The sequence below is a fragment of the Hyaena hyaena genome, unplaced genomic scaffold (assembly GCF_003009895.1).
Source record: "Hyaena hyaena isolate Hyena2069 unplaced genomic scaffold, ASM300989v1 scaffold_771, whole genome shotgun sequence".
NCBI classification, from domain to species: Eukaryota; Metazoa; Chordata; class Mammalia; order Carnivora; family Hyaenidae; genus Hyaena; species Hyaena hyaena.
In genome coordinates, this window is record NW_024081402.1 from 143,694 (window position 1) to 170,456 (window position 26,763).

The window sequence follows — 26,763 nt, forward strand, 5'->3', positions numbered from 1 at the left end:
CAGGTCATGATCTTGTGGTTCATGAGTTTGGGCCTTGCATTGGGCTCTGTGCAGACAGCTCAGAGCCTGGAGCTTGCTTTGAATTCTATGTCTCCCTCTTTGTAGGCTTCTCCCCAATTCGTGCTCTGTCTCTCTCTGTCTCTGTCTCTCTCTCTCTCAGAAACAAAAATAAAATAAACATTAAAAAAATTTTTTTAAAGCCTTGGCAATATGACCAGTGCGTTCAATGGTATTCTGTTACAAGGAGAACAAATTTTTATTGAATTTATGCAAATAATTACAATTGCCATAAAAGTAGGAATACTCACTGAGTTTCCAAATTCTGGAGTGATTAGGCAGGGAGAAAAAGATAAAGGTTTCATATCTGTTTACAAAGTTATATTTTACCAAATTTTTCTAAGTCATAGGTAGCTTAAAAGAAAATGTTTCCTTAAAGCAGTAAGAGCAGACATTAGAGAACCTGCAATGTTTCAAATGAGAGTCATAAAAATTATAATTATTCTCAATTCATTCACTCCCAAGTAACTAATTCTTGTTCTGTTTGAATGCAGTTTTTTTCTGTTCCAGAAATTCTTACTTGGTTTAGTTTAATGATCTTAACAGTATCAGAAACCTGTATTTGTCAAAAGTCTCTTCCATGAATCTCCTTGAAAATGAAACACATTTGCAGAAGCATCAGGACAATAACTGTAATTGACAAAAGACCATGGTTGAAGATCTGACCAGAGTACATTACATTTCAGTTGGCAAGGAAATTTGATTATTTGTGTGACATACAACATTTCAATAACTAGAATTACAGTTGATAATATCCCAGGACATATTAAAACTAGAAATTTCATATAATTTCTGGAATAGTTACAGCACTTACCCATACAACATAACCTAAGAAGATTTATCATCATTTGTTTGATAATGCTTCCCACATAACCTAATATACAAAAGAAACAAGCCTACTTAGTCCAAAAGACTTTTTAGAATTTGAATTTTGGAGAAGTCTGTTAAAATCCTCAGAAGGTTTTAATGCCCATGCCTAAATAGGATCACAGATATACAAAACTTAATAATTTATCTATTTAACCAATGTGGCAATGATTCTATAGAAGTTTACATAGTTGTTAGCAAAACATTGCTTTTTTTAAAAGTTTTTGTTTTAATTCCAGTTGGTTAATATACACTTTATATTAGTTTCGGGTGTATAATATAGTGATTCAACAAAAAACTTAGCTCTTTGGAGGGGCAGAGAAAGAAGGAGATACAGAATCTGAAGAAGGCTCCAGATTCTGAGCTGTCAGCACAGAACCCAATGCTGGGCTCAAACTTACGAACCGGGATATCATCACCTAAGCGCAAGTCAGATGCTTAACCAACTGAGCCACCCAGTTCCCCCTAATTTAATTTAAATTTTTTTAAAATGACTATTTATTTTGAGAGAGAGAGGAATCAGGAGCTGGGGAAGGGCAGAGAGAGTGGAAGAGACAGAATCTCAAGCAGGCTCCATGCTGTCAGCATAGATTTCACTGTGGGGCTTGATCTTCCAAACCCTGAGATCATGATTTGAGCCAAAATCATGAGTCAGGTGCTTAACTGGCTGAATCACCCAGGTGCTTCTAATTTAAATTTTTTGAAGTCGGCTCTGTACCCAGTGTGGGGCTTGAATTTAAAACCCTGAGATTAAGAGTCACATGTTTTACTCACTGAGCTGGCCAAGTGCCTCAAAATTACCTCTTTTAATATTGAGAAGATTCAATTTTCTTAATTGATCAAAGACCTGATAAAAAGAAAAGAGAAACTTTGTTTTTCCTGAGCAATAAGAAAATCTTTGTTTACAATTTCTTTCTTATCAAGAGGAGAGATCAATAATCTAAGAAAACTGTCATTTTAAGGGAGAGAAAAATCAAATTCCAAGCTTATATCAGTATTCTTTTATTTTTTTAAGTTTATTTATATTTTGAGAGAGAGAGAGAGAGAGAGAGGAGGGGAGGGGCAGAGAGAGGGGGAGAAAATCCCAAGCAGACTCTGTGCTATCAGTGCTGAGCCCGACTCACACCCTCTACCAGCTGAGTCAGCCAGGTGCCCCCAAACAGTCTCATTTTAGGACAAAATGACTATTTTTTCTCAAAAAATTGTTCCCAGGGGTGCCTGGGTGGCTCAGTTGGTTAAGCATCCGACTATTGATTTTGTCTCAGGTCATGATCTTGCATTTTGTGAGATCAGGCTCCAAGCTGGACTCTGCTCTATGCTGACAGATTCTGTCTGCCCCTTCCCTGCTCACTTTCTCTCTCAAAATAAATAAATAAACTTAAAATGTGTTTCCATTCCTCATACCTTTCTTACCAAAATTATATCTTACTTTCCTTGTATACAGGGTTGTTCCCCCTAGTTTTTTCCAGTGTTCCTAATTATATTTATTAGACTTCTTAATGCTAGTAACAACTAAGTGGTAAATAATTGTGAACTCTCTGTTATACCAGAATTCTTTTTTTTAAAAATTTTTAATGTTTATTTTTGAGAGAGAGAGAGAGAAACAAAGTGCGAGTCAGGGAGGGACAAAGAGAGAGGGAGACAGAGGATCCGATGCAGACTCCAGGCTCTGAGCTCTCACACAGAGCACAATGCAGGGCTTGAACCCATGAGCCTTGAGGTCATGACCAGAGCCAAAGTCGATGCTCAACTTACTGAACCACCCATGTGCCCCCATTGTACAATCTTTCTATAAATCTTAAAATACATTTACTAATAGACCCAAATTTATCTTTAGTTTCTCTGTAGTAAGACAAAAGTAGATAAACCTATGTTTAATAATCAAAATTTCAGTATTTTATCTGACTTGGAAAAGATTAGATATCTAGTGAGTTCAACTCAGTTTATCATTTAAAATTTTTAAATTCTAAGTTACTAATGATTTTGGAAACTGTTTAAAAATTTACCTGTATAAACCTTTTTATCTATTTAACCTCTCATGAGAGAGACAAAATTAACCATGATTTTAAGTCATTTTTACTGACAAATTGCAACAGATACAACATGAATTTGACCAATAAATTTAGATAGAATAAAAGTTGATTATCTGTATTATATTTGACTTATCAGCATAAGTCCAAAAGACATGCCTATTTTAATTAAACCAACAAACTTACACTTTAATTTATCGTAGATTATCCCAGATCACATCAACCTGATCCATTTGATTTCGTTACTATCTTTCTGAGATTTAGAATGCCCAATTTTAGTGCTTGTCTTCAAGTTAACTAAATAGAGCTCTTTTAGAATTAATTTTAGCAATACCATCTGGAGGTAGAAAATACCTTACATAGACAGACACAAACAACGATGTTATAGTTAAGAGTTGTATTTATCTTTGGTAAGTAATCTTACGAAATTCGTGGGCTAGATTTTGAGCAAGTGTGATTTTCTAGGCTGTATTTTAAAAAGGCTTCTTTTGGGACACTTGGGTGGCTGTCAATTAAGCATCCAACTTCAGCTTAGATCATGATCTAACAGTTCATAAGTTTGAGCCCTGCATTGGGCTCTGTGCTCACAGCTCAGAGCCTGGAGACTGACTGCTTCAAATTCTGTTTCCCTCTCTCTCTGCCCCTCCCCTGCTCATGCGCTCTCTCTCTCTCAAAAATAAGTAAATATTTATTTTTTTAATGTTTTTTTATTTCTGAGAGAGAGAGACAGCATGAGCAGGGGAGGGTCAGAGAGAGAGGGAGACACAGAATCTGAAACAGTCTCCAGGCTCTGAGCTAGCTGTTAGCACAGAGCCCGATACAGGGCTCAAACTCACAAACCTGTGAGATCATGACCTGAGCCGAAGTCGGACACTCAACCGACTGAGCCATCCAGGTGCCCCCAAAATAAGTAAACATTTACAAAAATAAATAAAAAGTCCTCTTTTTCCTTTTTTTCCCCCTTCAATATTAGGAATGGGGAATGATGTAGGTAAAACTTCCTAGAAAGGCTGGAGGACTTTGAATCATTTCTGAGGCCATATTTCTAGTTCTTGCAAAGATTTGTAAGATAAGGACAGTTGCTTTCAATCCCTCAAGGAATTGGGTTGCAATTCAAATGACATAATAGGTTGATCTACCCATCTGATTACATTTTCCTCAATTTGCTTCTATCCCTCTGGGTACATGTTTCTAATTTGGGTTTAGGAGAAAAGGCCTTTAAAAAAAATTCCTATCAGGTTCTGATTATCAGCTTCCAATCTGGCCAACTTCTGACTACAGAGTTATTGCCTTTGCACAGTGAGGAGAAGAATTTTCCTTTTAATGCCTTGTTCCCCAGCATCTCATTTTATGGATAAGAAGAAGGTAGAGTAGTAAGAAGTATTTCTTCAGGGGTTGATACTTTTAAGCTCAATTTTGTCACTATTTGAGAAAGTTTCAGTTTCTTGCATGAATAGTATCCTGTTAATGTTTTTATTTTTTATTTTTTAATTTACATACAAGTTAGCTTATAGTCCTGTCAATGTTTTTTACAAGCTTCCAAATACCAAACTATGTATCCTCCTCAGATTGTTAATAGGTAGCTTTCTGGAGTTAGGTGCACAAATACACTAATTAGGTATTCTAAAGGATATTTATTTAGGCCATTTGAGTGTTAAAATCATCCTTAGTATAATCCTGTATCTTGCATGCTTCCAGTGATCCAGAAGGTTCTTGCTTCTTTCACTTGGGGAGTTCTAGGCTCAACCTGAATGAGCATTTAATCCACAAGGGCATTCCCCTAAGGGGCCCTTTTAAAACAACAACAATAACAAACAACAAACAACCTTTCCTCTGACCTTGGATCTCTGTTAAGGATTTGCCAGCAACTGCCAACTTCTATAATAAGGGCTAGTGGAGACATAGATTCAGCTGTTTTTAGCCTACTGAAAATTTCCTTCTCTAGAGAGTTGGTAAGTAAGCTTTTAAAAGTTCTTGAGAATGCCCACTCAAGTTGTTCAGGTATACCACCCTGGCACCTCTCTATGGACAATTTCCAGAACTTGAGATTTATCTTATCGAGGCCTTTAATGATCAGGCATATCCAATCAGCTTCCAGGACTTGCAACTCCTCAGATTCCCTACCAAGACTAGATCAGATAGCTGTGCAGACTCTGAGCCCTCTCCAGCCCACCCAAAGAGGCAGAGCCCTAAAGCAGATTTGTGCCAATTAATTGCCACTCACTTCTCCAAAAGGCTCACTTCTCTAAAAGGCTCTCCAATTAACATGTCCTAAGCAGCTAATGGGCCTACTCAGTGAGTCAAGGTGTAAAATCTGACAAATCAGGTACCAGGATGGATTCTTCTATGCACTTCCCTACAGATTCCCCAGCACATAGATGAGTTTGTCCCCCAACCCTCCACCCTCACTATGTAACCAGCTGGGAGCTGTGGGAACTAAAAGGAGTTAGGTGAAAGGTCTCATCTGGGTCACCAAAATTTGTAAACAGCCTCAAGTGGTTTGCTACTTGGGTGTGTTAAATTGATCACAGCCCAAAGAAATGTTGAAATCAAAAGGCTTTTTATTACTTGTTACAAGTAAGGAGACAGGGAGCTTTCAAAGCACTATTCTCCCCATGGGGTTAGTACAGGAAGCTTTTATCCAGTATATTAGGGGGCAGGGTGGTAGCTTGCATATACATTAAGGAACTTATGCATACGCTCTTACTTAGGCACTTTGGTTCACTTGTGCATGTCTAGGATGTCAACGTGCTTGTGCATACATGGTACGTTCAAAAAATGGCAGAAAACCTTGCCCATAGGCAGAGATCTTAGTATTATCAGCTAAAAGAAACTTCAGGACAACTCAAGGGGTTTCTGTGTAGGTCCTTAGCTCTAAACCAGCTTAATCAGGCAAGGGGCTATCATGTGAAACACCTAGCTGAAATCTTTTTGGCAGGATCTGCCAGTTATACAAAATAAAACACATTCTGTTCCTGCTTTTGTCATCTCCCTACCCTACCCCTAGCTCTGCTGACAGATATTAGCCCTCAGATTTTAGTACCTCTCTGTTGTATCCTAGCTAACCTTCATCTGGGACTGAGCCCTTAACCTGTGGGATCTAATACTATCTCCAGGTAGATAGTGCCAACACTTGATCCCAAGATCAAGTTAATTGCTTGGTGGTATTGGAAAACACACATCAGAGTAGTATTAATGAAATGAACCATCCAATGTAATTCAGAAATGATTGAGAAATACATGCTTTTCTCCATTTCATACATATATTTTTCATTTCTTTAACCCCCTTGCCCCATTTCCATTTCCTTTGAAATGATAAATTAGAGTATTTCTTATAGCTATAATCCTGATACTAAAAATACCAGTGAGATCTACTTGAAATATGACCTAAATTTTAAAAAAAAGTAGTTTTAACCTAGTCAGAAGACAATGGCCACAGACAAAAGAAAAAGAAGATAAAATATTCATTTTTCTACACAGATACCTGAATTATACTCATGAGAATATGTGTGTGTTGTTTTTAGTCAAAGTTGCTTCTTTGTATGGAAACCATTTCCCTTTATTTAACTATCCCTAATGAGGCAAGGTCTTGTTATATCAGCAAGATGGAGGGAGAATTTTAGGATTCAAATTCAGTCAGAGAATGAGTGTAAATTTATGTTTGGTAGCTGAAGTACAGAGGAGGTTGGTGGAATTATGTTGCTCCTCAAGATGTACAAGATACAGAACTGCCATGCTGACACAACTCAAGGACACCTGCCCCACCACCACTGTCCCTAAGTCTCACATGTTAAAAAAAACAAAAATACTACTGAATACCTTTGAAGATCTAACTGGCTTTATTAAGTGATTCTTGAATCAGGCAGCACCCCATCTACCAAGTAGAGGGGAGCTCTGAGGAGTAGTACAAAATGGAAGATTTTTATAGGAAGGAAGGTGAGGTGAAGAAGTTATTAGCAAAAGAAAAGAAAGTATTGTTTCAGGTGTGGTCAACTTCCCTTAAGGGGTAGAGTAGGAGCCTTATCACACAGATTACCTCATTTTCTTTTGGGTGGGGTGGATAGAGAAGCCAGTGTAACAGATGACCTCACTGATGCTGATCAGAAAATTTCCTGACTGGGTAAGACTACATTTCTGTGGGAGGTTGAAACTGCCCTTAGTTTAGATATTAAGACTGGGTTTGGTGACTCCACCTAAGTTGATGCCATTTTGGGCCTGTGGCTTTCTTTGTAACACAGATATACTTAAGTTCTTGCAGAAAGCCTCTAAATACCTGGTTATTTTAACCGTTGCTTATACTGCTTTCTCTGTTGTGTCCTGTTTTCCAGGGCCCAAGAGGTGAGCATCTGACCTGGTGGGCTATTATGGAGACCTTGGCATCCTCTCTGGTTTCACCCTCCACAGCTCCTGGAGGCAGCTCCTGAAAGGCAGTAGAAGCAGAGTTAGTGCATTTAGACAGACTATAATTGTCAGGAGTCACAAACATTGCCCTGGTGCTTTTCTCTTGCCTTGATGTATATAGGTTGGTCATCCACAGTTGCCATCATGACTTTTCTAGCAGAATTTTTTACCCATACCTTGCTACTATTTTGAGCCTGCTCAAAACTGTTCTGATAGACATCTTTTTTTGGTCAATAGCACAAGACACATCTGTGTTTTTCCAAAACAGAAGTGGGGTCCTTGACACCTATGGGGGCAACAGTGGTGTGGAAGGGAAAACTTAAGACTTAGCATGTGAATGTGGATGGACAGAGATGATAAACTGTCATAATACATGTTTGTACTCCCATTCAACATGGGCTTTTGAGGGCAGAGACCAAGCCCTATTCTGGTGTTATTCAATTAGCATATGCAACACTATTTGATATTTGTTTGTAAAAAGACTGGGAACTTGCACCATAATGTAATATCAACATACTGCTTCTTTAACAGAGAACATTTATCTAATGAGCAGTGCACCAACACTTTCACTAACTATGCATCCGTATAATCTTGCTGGTTATTAGTGTATGCAGTAGTAGGCACTTAATCATTATTTATTCACTTTGTGAAATAGTTTTTGGCACGGATTGATTGATCTTTAGATTAATCCTAAAAGGACCTACGCCTTCCTGGAAAAGCAGTACTTTTTTCACTAATCACTTTCTATCTTAACAATTCCTTCATCAGTAAAGTGGCACATAATATATTTATTATATATTATTGATATATATATGTCTAGTGATCAATCTATTATTTATCATAAAGGTAATATATATTATTGGTCCAAATATGAATTTGATTATTCTATAAGATAAACTTGGATGTTCCTTCTTCCCTCCTTGCCAACTCATCTTCCTATAGTCTGGACATAGCAAGCATCTACTCACTAAATCATTAATTAATTAATATCTTGTGTTAGGGATTGCTATGAATTGAACTTGTGCTCCCCTAAATTCATATGTTGAAGTCCTAACCCCCAGTACCTCAGATGTTACCTTGTTTGGAAATAGAGTTATTACAGATCTAAATCATAAAGTGAAGATGAGGTCATACTGGAGTAGGATGAGTCCTAATCCAATATAACCGTTGTACTTATAAAAAGGGGAAATTTGGAGAGAAGACACATACACAGGGAGAGAATGCCATGTGAAGATGAAGGGAGAGATCTACAAGTCAAGGAATGCCAAACATTGCCAGCAAATCACCAGAAGCTAAGAGAGAAGTCAGGAACATATTCTCCCTCAGGGCCCTCAGATGGAACTAATCTTGCTGACATCTTGAATTTGGATTCCAGCCTTTGAAAGGATGAAACAATACATTTCTACTATTTTTAAATGTTTATTTATATTTGAGAGAGAGAGAGCATGAGTGCGGAAGGGGTAGAGAGAGAGACACATATATACAGAATCTGGAGCAGGCTCCAGGCTCTGAGCTGTTAGCACAGAGGCTGACATGGGGCTCAAACTCATGAACCACGAGATCATGACCTGAGCCAAAGTAGGGCATGTAATCAGTTGATTACATGCACATTTCTATTGTGGTACTTTCTGATGGTACCCCTAGTAAACCAATCCTGGGACACATTACTATATATTTTGTTCATATATTGCAAATAAGATATAACAGATAACATATATTATTAATGCACATATCATTTCCCAACTTCCCTTTTTGATTCATCAATGTATGGATGTCCTTCTTCACCAGCATATTAAATTCTACCACATTTTTAGAAAATGGCTGCATAGTATGCATAACTGTGCATACTTTTCTCTGTTAAAATGTTATTTACTTTTTAAATGTTAATATGTTAAGCTTTAATAATAAAGAGGGATTAAATTATGTAATTGGTCTTGTCCTTTATGGTTCTGGTTTTTGTTCTTGTTGAGAAAAATCTCCCCACGCCAGCATTATAAAGATAGTATATTTCTATAATATTTTTTCCTTTTTAAAGCATTATGTTAATAATCTATCTAGAATTTGTTTTAGTTTGTGGTGTGAGATTAGGATTTGATTTTTTTCCCTAAATAATAAATTTTTCCAATATACTATATTAAATAGGTTTTCCTTTCTTCCATTGATTTAAAACCCCACATTTAGGGAGTTTAAAACTCCACAGTTAGCCACCTGGGTGGCTCAGTCAATTAAGCATCTGGCCCTTGACTTCGGCTCAGGACATGATCTCACGGTTTGTTGGATCCAGTCTAATGCAGAACCTGCTTGGGATTCTGTCTTTCCTCTCTCTCTTCCTCTCCCCTCCCATACTTGCAGTTATACTCTCTCTCTCAAAATAAATAAACATTAAAAAAAATTTCACATTTATCATGGACCAAATTTCCATAAATGTAGAAATTTATTGTTTTGTCCCACTTATACATTCCTTCATGAAAACCATCAGGAGAAATAGCTTTAACTGACATATAATAGGATATATCCTTCTCTTTTTTTGAAAGTGGAAATTATAATGTTTCTTTTCTTTTTTTCTTTTTTTGCCCACCTTTTATTTATTTGTTTATTTATTTATTTATTTATTTTTGAAAGACAGCCTGAGGTGTAGAGGGAGAGAGAGATTCTTAAGCAGGCTCCATGCCCAGTGCAGACCAGTGCAAAGTCTGACAAAGGGCTCAATCTCATGATCCTAAGATCATGACCTAAGCTGAAATCAAGAATTGGAAGCTTAACTGACTGAGCCACCCAGGTGCCCCTTGTAAAGAAATCATTTGACATACAAACACTATATGTTAGAAATATTAGTTACAAAGCATAGTAATACACTTGAGTAATAGTTACTTATTACTAAAAACAAATTACCCAAACAACATCTCTCTGTCTCTATGGGTCAGGAATACAGGGGCAGCTAGCTGGTGGTTCTGGCTTGGGATCTTTCATGATCCTAAGATGCATTAAGACATTGGCCAAGGCTACAAACTTCTAAATGCTTGATTAGAACGTGGGGATACACTTTAAGGATGGCTGGTAGGAGATCTGAGCTTCTCACACATGGATCCCACAGAGGGCTAATTGGTGCCTTCCACCAAGGTAGCTGGCTTGGTAGCTGGATCTCTGGGACAAATGATCCAAGAAGGTAGGCAAAACTGCAATGTCTATACCCAAGCCTTGGAGGTCACACACACTGTCATTTCCTCAGTATCCCATTGTTTATACATATAAATCCCTATTCAGTGTGAGAGGGGACTACACAAGGGCATCAATACTGGGAGATGGGGATCACTGAGGGCCACAACATAGAACAAATGAACTCACCACCAAGACCGAGAAATGGTACACTACTGATAACTTGCATCTACCCACATGTCCTTTCCTTACCACAGCTCCCTCTCTCCCATTGGTATTTAAAATTCCACCCTGTTATTTTTTTAATATCTGCATTTTCAAAGAATATTTATTTTGAAATAATTGTAGGTAGATTCATATGTAATTGTGAGAAATAAAAAAAGCGATCCAGTATATTCATCACCAAGTTTTCTTTAATGTTAACACCTTACAGAACTATAATACAGTATTACAACCAGAAAATTAACATTAACGTGATTTAACTTACTCAAGTTTCACCATGCACTCATGTGTATTTGTGTGTGAATTTAGTTTTTTTTTTTTTTTTTTAATTTATTTTTCAGTAATCTCTGCACCCAATGTGGGGCTCAAATTCACAACACTGAGATCAAGAGTCTCATGCTCCTTTAGCTGAGCCAGCCAGGTGCTCTGTCATATGTGAATTTGAATTTAGTTCTATATACTTGTGTTGCAAGTATAGACTTATGTGATCACCACTATAGTCAAAATACAGAATGCTTCCATCACAAGGACCCCTATCAACACCATTCTATAGCCATAACCACTTCCCTTCCTTTCTCCTTCCAAACTACTAGCAATCAGATTTGTTCTCCATCTCTGTTATTTTGTTATCTCAAAACTGGAATGGAATCAGACGATATGTAACCTTTTGAGATTGGCTTTGTTTTCTGAGCATAATTCCCTTGAGATTCATCCATACTGTTGTGCACATCCATAGCCCCCTTATTTTCATTGCTGGGTAGTTAATTCCATGATATGGATGTATCACAATCTGTTTATCCATTCACCTGTTACAGTTACTTGATTTCTTTCCTGTTTCTATCCCTTATGTATAAAGCTGCTATTATAAACATTTGTATGCAAGTTTTGTGTCAATGCAAGTTTTAATTTATCTGGGATAAACATTCAGTATAGTCACAGAGTTGCCTGGCAAGCACATGTTTAGTTTTGTAAACAAAACAAAACAAAAGCAGATAAAAATCTGCTTTATTGCAGATAAAAGTAGCTGAACAATATTTTGCTCAGTATTTCTAGCATTTGTCCTCCATAAAAACAGTATTGCTATGTATATAGTCTTCTGGGACTTATTCTTTTCACCTAAAATTAGGTTTCCAAGATCCCTCCACATTACTGCATGTATCTATACTTCATTCATTTTCATAGCCATACAAATTTTTTCATTTGTGACTACTGTACACAGTCAAAGGTGGAACAAGTTGCTCCATTTATGAACAAGTGCGCTATTTACAAAAGGAGTGTTCATGTGCAAGGTTTCTCTGGCATATACTTAGGGACAGGGGTGCTGAGATTTAAGGACTTTGAAGGTTCAAATTTAAGATGGAACACCAAATTGCTAACCAAAGTGGGTGCACCCATTCATACTTCCAGTGGCAATGTTTAAAAGTTCTTCTAATCCACATCCTCTACAGCCTTAAGTATTTGATTTCTTAATTTTTGTCAATGTAGTAGGTTATTAATTTCCTATATCCAAAATGTTTTTTAACTTATTTATGTTCATTCATTCTTCAGTTACTCATATTAAAGCTGTCAACTTGTAAACAATAAATCCAGTTGGAATTAGTTTGGAAAATACACAAAATCCACAGGTTAGTTTAAAAAGTTCCACTCAGAGAAATGGCATGTCTATATTTACCCAGATCTTCCTTTATCACCTTTAGCAAAATGTTGGTAGCCATGTGATCACATATTCCTTACCTGTGATATGGGATAAAAATTTTCCCACCTCATGGAATGGCCAGGAAGATAAAGATAATGACTATAAAATGAGTAAGCACATGGCTGGCAGGTATTACATTCTCTACAAAGTTTAAATATCACCACTTCTATTGTTGGTCTTTGTCATGATTTTTTGCATACAGCTTGAACTGACTTTTTTTCCTTTTCACTAGGCATTTTATATTATTCTAAAAATGAGATCCTTCTGTTGATTCATTATATTTTCTAAGTGGCTCTCAGTTATACATGAGAAACTCGTGATTGCACATTTTTTATCTTATAGTTAGCTATATTACTAACCACTTTGTTGGATAAAATCCATGATGTTGCAAACAGTGATAAATTCTGCTTTTATTCTAGTATTTTACCTATAAATGTTACTATTTGGTAATAATCTATAAAAAGACTATAAGCTGCCCCTGCAGCTCTATACTTTGATAATTTAATTTAAATTAATGCTAAGGCCTTGTTAATTACTGTACAACATCTGTGCCTAACTTTACAAATTATAAATTTCAGAATCTTTTGTGACTTTTTCTTAAAAATTCAGGACACTCACATGGTGCCTGAGTGGCTCAGGCAGTTAGGTGTCTAACTCTTGATTTCAGCTCAGGTCATAATCTTGTATTTTCTGAGACTGAGCCCACATTGGTCTCTGTGCTGACAGCTCAGAGCCTGCTTGGGATGCTCTCTCTCCCTCTTTGTCTGCTGCACGTGTGCATGCGCACGCTCTCTCTTTCTCAAAATAAACTTAAAAATAAACATTTTAAAATAAGGGATACTCATAAGAGTAAATATTACAAAAATGTTATCAGATTAAAATGTTATAGACGGTGATTTTATTTATTCCATAAGCGTTTATTAAACAAGCATCACACCACCAAAGTAGTACATGAAAGCTGGAAGCAGTCTTCATGATTCCTTTATCCAACTACCTGTATTTTTCAGAGAGAAAGTATCATCCAGAGTCTCTATTTTTTTTTTTAATTTTTAATGTTTTATTTATTTCTGAGAGAGAGAGAGAGACAGTGAGAGCAGGGGAGGGTCAGAGAGAGAGGGAGGCCCAGAATCTGAAGCAGGCTCCAGGCTCTGAGCTGTCAGCACAGAGCCCGACGCGGGGCTCAAACCCACAAACTAGGAGATCATGGCCTGAGCCGAAGTCAGACGCTTAACTGACTGAGCCACCAGGCGCCCCCAGAGTCTTTCTATTTACATTCTATCTGTAGATACGATCCTCTCATCACACAGCTTTAAATCACAGGTATCCTCTGACATGGCCCAGATCTTTACCTCTAGTGCTTGGCTTTTCTGTCTCCTTGATATCTGTTAGGTGTCAAACAGGCACCTCAACCTTAACATGGCATGTGTTAGCTTTGTATATTTCCCCCAAACCTGTTTTTCTTTGTGGGAGTGGGAAAAAAAATTTCCCTTCTTCCAACCTAGGTTATTGGCTGGCCTAATAATTAAATTAACAGGAGAAAAACAAATTTAATTTCATTCTTGTTAGTGCCCCATAAAAATATGAGACTCAAAGAAGTGACCAAAGCAGGAAGCTTTTGTACCTTTTAGACAAAGAAATCATGAATTTGTGAAGAATTGACAAGACAAAGGGGTTTGGGCTTGGGGTAATAAATTGGTGAAGGGACAAAATCTGTTTATATAGCCTTCTTGGTCTTAAATTTCCTATCTCTGGTGATAAGCATGCCTTCTAGTCTCCTGGTACAGGAAGGGTACTTTTCACATAGATTTGTTTCCTGCTTTCAGAGGGACAAAGGTGAGTCAGCATATTCCTCTTGCACTGTTTTTCAAGTCACTTTAATTAAAAATAATCATTACGCCAAAATGGCATATTTGGGGCTAGAGTATTCTACAATCCTTCACCCTCAAGTCATTAAACAAACTCTTGAGTGTTAACTCTTGATTCACCTCTTTTCCTCCTCTAAACATCCAACCTGTTTGTCTATTATACTTGCAATTTTCCACTCTGTCAATCCACTGCCTAGAGCCTAAGTCATCTCCTAATTTATCACCTTGGCTGCTCCCACTAGGCTCCAAATTTAGCTTCCATCTTTTGAAAGGGATAATAAGATCTTCTTACCTTATGCCTCTGCTTGGGGCAGTTCACAGCTTCCTGTTGCACTTGGAGTAAATCTAGAGGCCTATCACTTCCAAAGGCAGGCATGGTCCGTGCATGCTGGCCCCTCTGCCGCGTTCCCAGTACTGGCCACACTCTCCTCCACCCAGACCCACTCTATGACCCCAGACCTGTATCTCTGGCTGGGCTTCTCAGCTGAGCTTGGCTGTATGTACTTCTGTCAGACCTCCCTCCTGGGGTCTGGTGACCACCCCAGGGCTGCCTCTCCCACTGTCTTCAGGCCCCAGCAACTCAAGGTATCAGTTGCTTGGGCCCTCCTCAACTCTGTTCTTTCTTTTATTCCCCACACCCAGTTCAACATTATATTGTGTTTGGTCTAATACAGCCCATCCCACCCTGCATCATGATCATTTCTACATGAACCACCAAGTCTTCTCTCCAGGATTACTGAAATGGCCTCTTACTGTCTCTGTGCTACTGACCTAGCCCCTCTGCATTCTATTCACACAGCAGCTGGTGGTGATCTTTGGAAACCTGAGTTTAGTCATACTCCTGTGCTCAAAGCCCTCCAAAGCTTCCCTTCTCACTCAGCTAAATGCCAAAATCCTTACTCTGATTCTTCAGGCCCTATATGAGCTCACCCTGGGCTTATCTCTGCTCACCCACTTGGCTCTAAACACCTGGACCATCTCACTGGACCTGGAATCCCACACTCTCCTACACTTGCTCATTTTTGCCCAAGATATCTCTGCAGCTTGTTTCCTTGGGCCTCTGCTGAGGGCTATCCCAGGAGGCCCCCTCTGACAGCCCTAAGTACAGTAGCCCAGTTACACCCTTCCTACTGGGTTCCCTGTGCCCCTCCACTTCCTACATCCTTCTTATTGGAATCACCTTAGGAGACATAGCATTCCTGAGAGCAGGGACTTAGTGGTGTTCCCAGAGTGTTTTGTTTAGTTGCTGCCAATGTTAAGCAACACTAATTCCCTTAACATGTGTGTCTGTGGGGTGTTTCCCACACCACCAAGCAATTCTTTGACATTGCTGAGTATCCTATAATTCAACTCAATTGACATTACTTGGAGACAGCATCAGAACTCACTGGTTAAGTTCTCAGTCCAGCAAGGCTGCCTTCCAACACACATACCACACATTTTAGACACTAGTCACAAGTTCAGGTTGTCCAGTGCTTCTGAACAATTGGCTATGGATCGAATGTTCCAACAATACCCACCTTGGGTTTAATTCATTTGCTAGAGCGGCTCACAGAACTCAGAGAAACATTTTACTTAATTACCAGTTTATTACAAAATGATATAACTTAGGAACAATCAATGGAAGAGATACACAGGGAAAATATGGGGAAAGGGCATGGAACTTTCATGCTCTGTCTGGCAGTGCCATTCTCCCTGACTCTCCACACGTTCACAAACCTGGAAACTCTCCAACCCTCATCCTTTTGGGGTTTTATGGAGGCTTCTTACATAGATATTAAAACATGGGCCACTGCCAATTGATTTGACCTCCAGCTCCTCTCTCTTCTTGGAGGTCAGTGGAATGGGGCTGAAAGTTCCAAATCTCTAATCACGTGGTGGTTGGTTCCCCTGGCAACCAGCCTCCATGGAAAGTGCTTTCTAAAAGCCACCTCATTATGATAAACTCTAATATGGTTGAAAAGGGTTTCTTACGACTGTCAAGATAACTTTATCACTCTCATCACTTAGGAAACTGGTTTAAGAGCTCTGTGCCAGAAATGGGGATGGAAACCAAATATATACTTATTATTATAAATCAGTGTCCTACTGTCTCTTCCCGCTAGAATGTTAGATCCATGAGAATATCTGTTGTCATCAGCAATTCTTCTAAGTTGGTCCCCAGTGCCTAGAACAGTGTCTGGGAGAAAACTGGGTGATGAATAAGTATTTACTAAAGGAGGACAATTAAAGTGACTTGCCCAGGGCCCAGCAGTAGGGCCTCATCAGAGCTCAGTGGTCCAGACAGGCAGCTCAGAGTTCATCTAAGCCTGGCCCTGGCCCAGGTAGTCAAGAGTCTGAGATTTTAACTGGCAGAAGACATACAAGCTCAAAACCCTGCAGAACAATCTAAGGGAGGTTTTTACATACCAAAGCACTTACATCAGAAGAGAAGTGATTCCGTGAGGTTCAATGGATCATGCAGTGTGGAAACCTTCTGGGAGGTGAGTTGAGTGAGGACTTAGCGGAAATATTGAATTTGGATTGGTGAAGAGCAAGTGGGGAAAGATTCTAGGCTTCAGGAGCAGCAGTGTGACTCATGGAATCTTGGAACCTTAGAGTGGAATGTAGGTGGGAATGAATAAAGTCTGTTCTGAGAAGGGTAAGGAGACCTCTTGCCCTGGGGCTGGGCCAGGAGTAGGGAGGGGTGGAGTTAAATCAGTCAGTTGGTGCCAGTTCCCCTGAGGGCCTCAAGGGACCTCTGCCTGAGGAGTCAGCATTTGACTTTGTAAGCAGCAGGGGACTCCGGTAAGCTCCAGGGTAAAAGAAATGAAGTAAAGGGGTTCAGGAGGTCAAGGGACCACTTTGTCAACATGTGGACTGGCTGAAGCAAGGAGACTGGGAGGCAGGGAAACCTACCCAGTCTTTGGGGCCACAGTGGGGAAACCTACAGGGATGGAGGTGTCTATGGAAATAGAGGGAGCCAGTAGGCCCTGGGGCCTCACTGGGTCAGGTGATGGAGGAACAGGAGAGTCCATGAGGTCTTAGTCATTGGAAGCCAGGGAAGTTGTAGTCCTTCATTTGCTACTAACACTCAGTTTGGGATACCCTTGGTTCATTGTGAGATTGTGAGATCTGATTTCTTTCCCTGAAAATGCAGGTACTTTAGCCAAATCTTTCTCTGACCCAGGCCTCTACACATTAATTTCTACCCTTAGAAATGGCACGGGGGAGAGGCTTGATATGTGGCATGCATCATTTTCTTAGCATCTGTCACCCTACACTCCTTATACTGTATCCTGACAAATATTGTGGTCTGTGGCAAGGCTGCCTGTAGAGATGTGACACCCTGGCATGGCTGGTTGGTATTTGAGCTAGGGTACAGGAGGTAAGAGAGTGTCATGGGGAATAGGTTAAGTGATTTGAGGAAAGCTAAGGAAGTGACTTGTAGGAGGCCTGAGAGGGATGAAGCCAGCACCAGCAGAGGCTGCAAAGAGGTCTCTTGGGCAGTGACCAAGTATCCCAATGCAAGAAGAGACAGGAGAGGCTGGACTGCAGGAGGCCAACAGCTCTCAGAATCAAAGACAGGCAGTACCCATAACGGCTCTCCTCACCCAAACTCCCAGCCAGAGTCTCCTACGCAAGAATCTCTGCTTATCTCTGTACTTCCAAAGCAGAAGGCTAAACTGTCACAGCTGTGGTATATCTGAGGAAGAGCGTTACTGCAGGAGTGGGGACTCCCTCATATTTTCTGCCATACCCAGTGTATTCTCCTACATCCATCTTTCACACGCTCCCGTCTCCCATTGCCCACCAATACTGAGGAGAGCCTTTGTTCAAACTTAGGCCACTTCTGGTCTTCCCCTGTCCTCTCAACAATCACTTTCAATTCCCTGTCACAGTTTTTCATAGAAGCCACCTCAGAACTGCAGCACACAGGAAAATTTTAGCTTTCAGGGTTTGCCAGAGAGGAAAAGAAAAATACTTGCAAACCTGTCTTCCTTTGCCACTGGGAAATAGTCCTTCCTTCAATTAAAAAAAACAAACCAAAAAAAAGCCTATTTAGGGAAGTAAGGGAAGGCGGTTATAATCAGGGAAAGGAAAAATTTCACCCAAGAAGTTAATCTAAAAGTAGGTGGAGGTTGAGCAGTGATAGGCAAAGGTGTAGAGGAAATGGAATTCCGACTTCTTGGGCTCTCCCCTAAAGCAGATATTCTCGATTAATAAGATTCAAAACTCGAAGCAGTGGTATGCCATGGCTCATCTGGAAGTTGACTCTAGCTGATTCCAGGACGAGGCTCCTAACGGGGTCCCGAGACGGTTTCCCCGTCCTGGGCCCAGGGAGCGGGGCGGGCCCAGGAAGAGCCCGGCAGCTGCCAGGGGACTGCGGTGCCTTTTCTCTCACAGTCTGCAGCTTCCTCTCTCCTACCCGAGACAGGGTGCGTTCGCAACGCTCTGGGCCTGAACTTACTCTGCTGGGAAACGAAACCAAACTGCTCTAAAGTTTCTAGCTCGGGCTCTTTTTCTTTCCCGCTATCCACGGTATCCCCCCCGGGGCGCGGCGCGGGGCGGGGCCAGGAGCGGCGGCGGCGGAAACAGCCGGGCGGGCGCCAGTACACGGGGGCTCGGCGAGGCGCGCGCCCCGCCCAGCCTGCGCCCTGCCCTGACTGCGGACCCGCGGGCTGGGCGGGGCGGGCCCTGACCGCGGTCTCCTTGCGTCCTGCAGGCTGGGAGCTCGCGCCGCGGCGCCCGGGCCGCCGGCGATGATCACCTAGGAGGCTGGCGCGGGCAGGCGCGAGCGGCGGAGGACCCGGGCGCGGCGACACGCGGCCATGGAGCGGGAGCCGGCGGCGGCCCAGGAGCCCGGGTCCCCGGGTCGTCGCCGTCGGCGGCGGCGGCGCGGGGACGGCAGGACGCGCGTGGTGCGCTCCAACCTGCTGCCGCCCCCGGGCGTCGAGGACCCCACGGCTGGTGCGGCCAAGGGTGCGCGGCGGCGGCGGCGCGGGGGCACCCAACACCTGGCCGACAACCGGCTCAAGACCACCAAGTACACTTTACTGTCCTTCCTGCCCAAAAACCTTTTCGAGCAGTTCCACCGCCTGGCAAACGTGTACTTCGTCTTCATCGCGCTGCTCAACTTCGTGCCGGCGGTGAACGCCTTCCAGCCCGGCCTGGCGCTGGCTCCCGTGCTCTTCATCCTGGCGGTCACGGCCTTCAAGGACCTGTGGGAGGACTACAGCCGCCACCGCTCGGACCATGAGATCAACCACCTGGGCTGCCTCGTCTTCAGCAGGTGAGTCGGGCGCTGAGAGCAGGGGAGCGCGGGGTCAGCTCAGGGCCACGGCGCTCTGAGAACTTGGTGTTGGGCGCTGTGTCAGTGGCACCGGGCGGGGTGGCCCAGAGAGCGGCTCCAGTAGGGGCGAAGGGCCAGGCCTCCAATGCGCCTGGGCGCGCGGGGGTTACCCTGTCCCTGATTGATTGGCACTGAGACGCCGCGTCCGAACCAGAATGATCCCAGGGCTGGAATCCAGCAGCGGCTGGGCGTCTTCGTCTCCACCGCTCCCGCCTTTTAAGTAAAAAGGAGGAAAATCCATACCCCCCCACCCCCCGCCGCGTTCTGGTTTGAAGTCCTAGCCTGTCTTCGGTCAAGCTCCAGGCTCTCTAGGGTAGGTTGTTTAACAAGTTTAGCAACCAATACAGGTACATAAAGCTCAGGTTTAGGTAACATCTCTTCTTGGAACAACAGTGAAACTGACACCAAGTTTTGGTGTGACCAGCACAGACATATAAAAAAGCAGAGGTAATAATAGCAGAGGCCATCCATTGATGTGAGCTGTGAGCAGTCCACCCACTGGGCACTGTCCCATAGTTGACTGTTTAATGTTAATTTTCTAAAAATTAGCCCGTTTACAAATTTAAAGACTGAGGATTTGAGGGGTTTTCCAGCCATGCCTATGGTTAGTAATAGGGAATGTCATTGCATTGGGCTTTTTCTATCTTCCTGTACCTTCCCAGAGTTTTGGACTCTCAGGCTCGGGGTGACTGCTGTCTCTTCTCCCTTTAGACTCCCCACCCCCAAAAGAGCCTCTTGACTGCAGATCCATCTTGGAGCTGTGCCTAGTAGCTCAATGTCCAACCTCTCAGGAAGGCAGATGGTCTTGGCTCCAAAGCTCAGCCAGTCTTTCCCTCCTGTTCACCTTGCTTGAGTCCTGGTGTAGGGGGTTGATATGGGCCACTGAGTTAAGGACTTTAGTCTTCTCTGGCTTCCATCACATGTGAGGGGCTTCTGGGAAACACCTTGTGCTATCAGTGGCAGATTGTTCCCCTAAAAGATGGGACTTACGGTTATTCCTACTTTTTAGGATAACTTAGATGCAGAGTAGTATTTCTGACCCTCCCAGCAACACTGGTTGTGCTTCATACTTATTTTACAGATGAGTAAACTAAAGTTCAGAGAAGTTAAGTAACTTGCCCAAGGCCACACAGCTGCTATGTAGAGAAGTGGTACTGGAATTTAACCCAGGTCTCAGTTCCACAGCTTTTCCAACACTGTGGTGCTTGTGCTCCTTAAATTTATATAAAAAATCACTTGAGGAGCTGGTTAAAAATAACAACTCTCAGGCTCCCATTGGCAGTGTTTCTGACCAAGTTCATCTGGGATTGGACCCAGGAATCTGAGTGTTTAATTAGTACAGAGGTGATGCTTATATAATGTCTCATACTTTGAGTAATGGTTTTTTGTTCTCAAGGGGTGCCCACTGCCCAGTCTGCAAGCATGATGTCGGTGGATAGGACTGTGGGATTTCCTGGCTCTTGTTCACAAGAAGCCTGAGGTTAAGAAGGGAGGGGACACTTATTACACAAAAGTCCTCAGTGTCCCTAGTGTGAGAATTCTGGGGAGCCATACACCTGCTTTCTGCGTGACAGAACTCTGGTGGGACTATAGCAGGTTTGAGTCTTCTCACACACCACTTCCTGTTGTTAGTGAGCCAGTAGCTCCGGTAGCCTCCTTTTCAGAAATACTTAGGCCTCAGGAAATACAGTGCATTTTCAGTTTACACAGTGTTTTTAATCCATTAAGTCATTTGACCCTTAAAACAACCATCAACCCAAACATGCAGGTGAGAAAATCGAGTGGGATCCAAACACAGTTCTCTTCAGTCAACTTAAAAAGGCTTCATAGGATTTTGAAACCTTCATCTTCCCCTTGGACCACACCTGTACATGTTCTCCTCACCTTCTACCCGGAGCAGACTGGGATTCTTAAATAATTAGTACAGCCCTCAGGGGCAGGTCCTCAGAGATAATGGTGCTTTCAGGAGAAGTTCCTAAATATCTCCCAGCTCCCAAGTTGAATTTCTTGAATGCTTTCCTGGGCAGAGAAGGGGTCCTCTGCTTAGGAAGGTCCCATGTGCACATGGATAGGTGTGAGAGGGGTGGTAGCTGTTTGTGTATGTGAAGACTATCTGGAGGACAGTCATCCCTGTTCAAAAGCCAGATCAAACTCTTCCAGGCCTAGAAAGTCTATGATTGGTGTTTTTAGGACTGAACTGTGAGTAGTATGGATTTCTGAGCTCTCCCCTTCCTCTGAGAATGGTGACTTGTGCACTCATTGCATTCCAGGCCGTGTGTAGCTGCCTTGAAAGTCCTTTACATCGACTCAAGACATGCCAGGCCCTAGCCAGACCCTGGGATAGAAAAGGAGGAGGCTGGGTCTCACCAGGAACTTACTGTGGGGACTGATGGCACTATGCAGGACATATCCATGGGCTGGGGCGAGGGTAGTACTCCTAGCCCAGAAGATACCTTATTTTATGTCAGGCCAAAGCTTGTTCCGTGCCTTTGGTTACTGGAGAGACAACGGGAAGCACAGTTGTGAGCAGTCAAGGTCTGTTCTATGTTGCATCATTGCTCTGGTTGATGTGCAGAGGTGTGTTTAGTCAAAGCATGTGTAAATGCAGAGCACAAACAAAGTTTAGTTGGGGGAGCCTTATCTGCTGACACCATCTCTGGATGGTGGCTTCTTTTGGACATGTTTGTGTTCTGACGATAGCCTGCAGTGTATCATTTATGTGGTGGTTCTGTCAGTAACGTAGTCCTAGGGTCCCTTCTTTTTTTTGTTTTTAAAATGTTTATTTATTTCGAGGAGACAGAGAGAGAGACAGCGTGAGCAGGGGAGGGTCAGAGAGAGACGGAGTCACAGACTGAAACAGGCTCCAGGCTCTGAGCTGGCAGTCAGCACAGAGCCTGACGCGGGGCTCGAACCCACGAACCGTGAGATCATGACCTAAGCGAAAGTCGGACGCTTAACCAACTAAGCCACCCAGGCACCCCTAGGGTCCCTTCTTTATGAGAATCTCCATCAGACTTGTGAGAAATGCAGCTTCCCAACCCTCCACCCATGCTTTCTAGCCTGTGGAGGTGAGAAAGCTGGTGTCTTCGTCAAAGCTTTGTTTACACACAGAAGTTTGAGAAGCCATGTTTTGCTTCTGTGTCCTGAGCCCGTTGCATCCTCTCATGGATTTTAGTCTGGTATTTAGGGAAATTCTCCTGAGCCATGCTCAGTGGGATGAGAGAGAGAGGTGGGTGATCCTGGGGGATCAGGTCCTATTTGTGGCCTCCCAGCTGGTAGAAATGGTCAGTTTGAACATCACTCAGTTGTGGTCTAGTGGTTTGGGGAGAGTGTGGGAAGCCCTCTTGATCACACAGACCTCCTGTTCTGGCAGTGGCTAGCCAGAGGGGCCACAGGTGGAAAGAAAGGGGGCTTACTGAGCAGCCAGCTGGGACAAGGCTGGTGTCACCAGGGGCCTGGGCTGAGAGGGGAGCAAATGGTTGCAGGGTGCAAGGTTGGTGAGGCTGGAGAAGAGAGGAGATGGGAACATAGAGTCAGCCTGGAGAGTGGTGATTCTGGGGGCAGGAAAGCAGAGAATAGTTATCAGAGAAGGTCATTGATAAGGAAGTTGAAGAAGCAATATTCCTAGAAGAGGATGTTGCCCAGGAGAGCCAAAGGGAAGATGCAGAGACCATGCATGCAAGAAATTACTCTCATCCTTGTCTTTAAGGGCAGTGGGTAATACTTCTTTAAATAAGCAAACCTGATCCCTGCTCCCAGAAACAGAGCAGGTCTCAGAAGGGCACACCTTGAGGTGGGGGTGCTGCATAAGCCCCCTGCCTCACCTGCATTCTGTTTTCTAACTTGTCAAGTGGGGTGCTGGACCCATGTCTGCATTCCCCTTCTGGTACCCTTGTCCTAAGAACCTCTTTTTCTCTGCTCCGTACTTTGCCTGGGTCATTGTGTAATTCCCCCTTTCCCCCATCCCCTCCCCCCCCCCAGCTTTTGCCTCCATTCCCTTTGTAATGACTTAAATATAGTCTTAATGACACCTTCCAATGTCTGTCTTCAGGATGATGGAAACTGTTTCTGGATGAAATAACCTAAGATGACTTTTCCCAGAATCGTTTGAGCTTTGTACTTGGATTTGAGTGTGGTGCGTTGGTGTTTTTCCATCATCTTTTGGGAAAACAGGTAATCAGGGGCTACTCTAATGCTTATCTTGGAATTGCTCTAATTTCTGTCTGTTCCCTTTCTTTTGATTCTCACTTCATTTCCCCAGCTCACTGGGATTATCTGTCCAACCTGCTTACCCTGGGCTTCATGATTTGTTTTTTCAGAAGAGCCTGAAATGCGACCCAGCAAGACCAGCAACGTACTCTTTTTGTTTTCTGTTCCTTTATCTTGTCTTCCCTCTCCTTCCTTCCCTTTCCTGGGGAGCGACATGCCTGCCTTGTCAGCAGCAGAAACATCTTTTCCCTGGAAGCATAGCAACTTTATCTTATTTGGAGTACAAGATTTGCAAAAGGAGACACCAGAACACCATCCAGGAGACAGGAACATGCCCAGATAATGCATGTCCTCTTTAAGGCCCCTGACGGGACACTTGAATAATATTTGGACATTGCCATTCACATGTTTTTAGAAGTTATTTTTCTTTTGATGCCTGTCATATGTCATGGTTGTCAAGTTGCAGAAAAAGAACCTTTCTTTCCCTACAACCTTGGTTGCCCTCAGAAGGTAGTCTTGTTCATGAGGCAGTTCTTTTTTACTTGTTGATAGGAGGCAAGTGTTTTTATATGTGTAATTCCATCTTAACCTCACAACAGCCTTATTTTCACATCCCTGTTTTTCACAGATGAGGAAACTGAGGCCATAATTTCATCTTGTCCTCCCAACACTCCTTTTACTTTTTACATCCCTATTTCACAGATGGGTAACTGAGGCTTTAAGACGTAGATAGCTTGCCTAAGTTTTCCTTCTTAGGAGACAGCAGTGCCATGACTTCAGCCCACAGTTCTGCTCTGACTGCACTTTTATAGTTATTTTTGTACTTGGAATCCCTACCCGCAGGAGAAGTAAGCCTCATTTTTTTTTAAAGTTGAAAATGTTATTCATCTCAAAGTACTTTCTAATTTCCCTTATGATTTCTTCATTGACCCACTAGATATTTCGGAATGTCTTATTTAATTTCTGCATATTTGTGCATTTTCCACATTTCTGTTACAGATTTCTAACTTCACTCTATTCACACATATAGAGAATTGCACATGTAATGAAGGAACATCCAGTTTCAACAGTTAGCAGCTCATGGCCAACATTGGGTTATCCTATCTACTCCCTCTTTCCCTTTTATTTTGAACCACATCCCAGATATTTTTTTCTGTAAATGCTTCATTACTTATCTTTAGAAACCCAATGACTCTATTTTATTTTTATTATTTTATTTTTAAATGTTTATTTAAGACAGAGAGAGTGAGTGAGAGAGAGCAGGGGAGGGTCAGAGGGGGGAGAGAGAGAATTCCAGGCAGGCTCCACACTGAGCCTAATGTGGGACATGATCCCATAAACCATGAGATCACAACCTGAGCTGAAATCAAGAGTCGGATACTTAACCAACTGAGCCACCCAGGTGCCCTAATTTAAAAAAAAATTTTTTTTAAGGTTTTATTTATTTTTGAGAGAGAGATAAAGACAGAGTGAGCAGAGGAGGGTCAGAGAGAGAGGGAGTCACAGAATCCGAAGACAGGTTCCAGGTTCTGAGCTAGCTATCAGCACAAAGTCCGACGTGGGGCTCAAATCCACCATCCATGAGATCATGACCTGAGCCGAAGTCGGATGCTTAACCAAATGAGCCACCCAGGTGCCCCTAAGATTTTATCTTTAAGTGATCTCTACACCCAATGTGGGGCTTAAATTCACAACCCTGAGATGAAGAGTTGCATGCTCCACTGATTGAGCCAGCCAGGCACCCTGCAATGTTTTTAAAACTAAACTGCAGTATCATTATCATACCTAAATTTATATTCTTTTTTTAATGTTTATTTATTTTTGAGAGAGAGAGAGAGAGACATAGAGCGTGAACAGGGGAGGGGCAGAGAGAGAGACACACACACACAGAATCCGAAGCAGACTCCAGGCTCTGAGGTGTTAGTGCAGAGTGCAATGCAGGGCTCAAACCCAGGAACTGCAAGATCATGACCTGAGCTGAACTTGGATGCTTAACCAACTGAGCCACTCAGGTGCTCCCTAAAATTTATATTCTTTTTAAAAGAATTTTTTTTATATTTTATTTATTTCTGAGAGAGAGAGAGAGAGACAGCATGAACAGGGGAGGGTCAGAAAGAGGGAGATACAGAATCTGAAACAGGCTTCAGACTCTGAGCTAGCTGTCAGCACAGAACCCAACGTGGGGCTCAAACCCACGAACCGTGAGATCATGACCTGAGCTGAAGTTGGACGCTTAACCGACTAAGCCACCCAGGCGCCCCAATTAAATTTATATTCTTTAGTATTATTAAGTCTCAGTATTTGTTCAGATTTTTACTTGTCTCATAAATACAGTATACATTTTTTTGATCTGTAAGTTTGAATAAGATCTAAATAAGGCCTCGCTGTGATTGGCTGATAGATCTTTTAGGTCTCCTTAAATCTGTGGATATCCCCCTCTAAAACTCCATTTCTCTCTCTCATTTTTTTCCCTGCAATTTATTTTGAAGAAATTGAGTTATTTATACTGTAGGTTTTCCCTTGGCCTGAATATTGCCACTTACTTTCCTACAATATCACATAACATGTTCTTTGGGCAGTAATTCTGTTTTGTGTAGATTGGTCTGGATGCTTTGTCAGATCTTCCTCAGGTACAGATATGGTTTTCTTTTCTTTTTTTTGGTCAAAACCACATTTATAGAAGGTGTTGTGCACTTCCATCAAGAGGAACATAATATTCCTTTGTCCCTCTTTTTCTGGTGTTAGCAGCCATTGATGATCATTGCCTACATCCATTAATTTGTTACTGGATGCCAAATCTTGATGGCCTAATTCTTTCATTTATTATCAGGAATACTTTTATCAAAAGACCTTTACCCTCATCAACTACCTGGTTTCCCAGTTGTGCTGCTCATAGGAAAAGAGATGTAAGTGCTCAGTTTGGATCCC

General features: G+C 42.1%; 1 protein-coding gene and 1 long non-coding RNA gene across 4 annotated transcripts in view; one reads left to right on the forward strand and one right to left on the reverse strand.

Moving 5' to 3' along the window:
* Positions 1 to 1,725: 1,725 nt before the first annotated feature.
* LOC120221316 lies at positions 1,726 to 16,806 on the reverse strand. Its single transcript, XR_005525778.1, has 3 exons — positions 16,716 to 16,806; positions 7,228 to 7,374; positions 1,726 to 1,771 (listed from the first exon to the last, which is right to left on the reverse strand). It is a non-coding gene; the product is annotated as an uncharacterized LOC120221316 (long non-coding RNA).
* A 2,126-nt stretch (positions 16,807 to 18,932) lies between these two features.
* The window catches only part of ATP10A (ATPase phospholipid transporting 10A (putative)), a 188,480-nt gene continuing 180,649 nt past the window's right edge, over positions 18,933 to 26,763 (forward strand). For all 3 annotated transcript variants that reach the window (XM_039218643.1, XM_039218644.1, XM_039218645.1), the window contains exon 1: positions 18,933 to 19,566. In XM_039218643.1, coding sequence (XP_039074574.1) covers positions 19,106 to 19,566 — 461 coding nt within the window. In that variant the 5' untranslated portion in view covers positions 18,933 to 19,105. The remainder of the gene's footprint in view (positions 19,567 to 26,763) is intronic.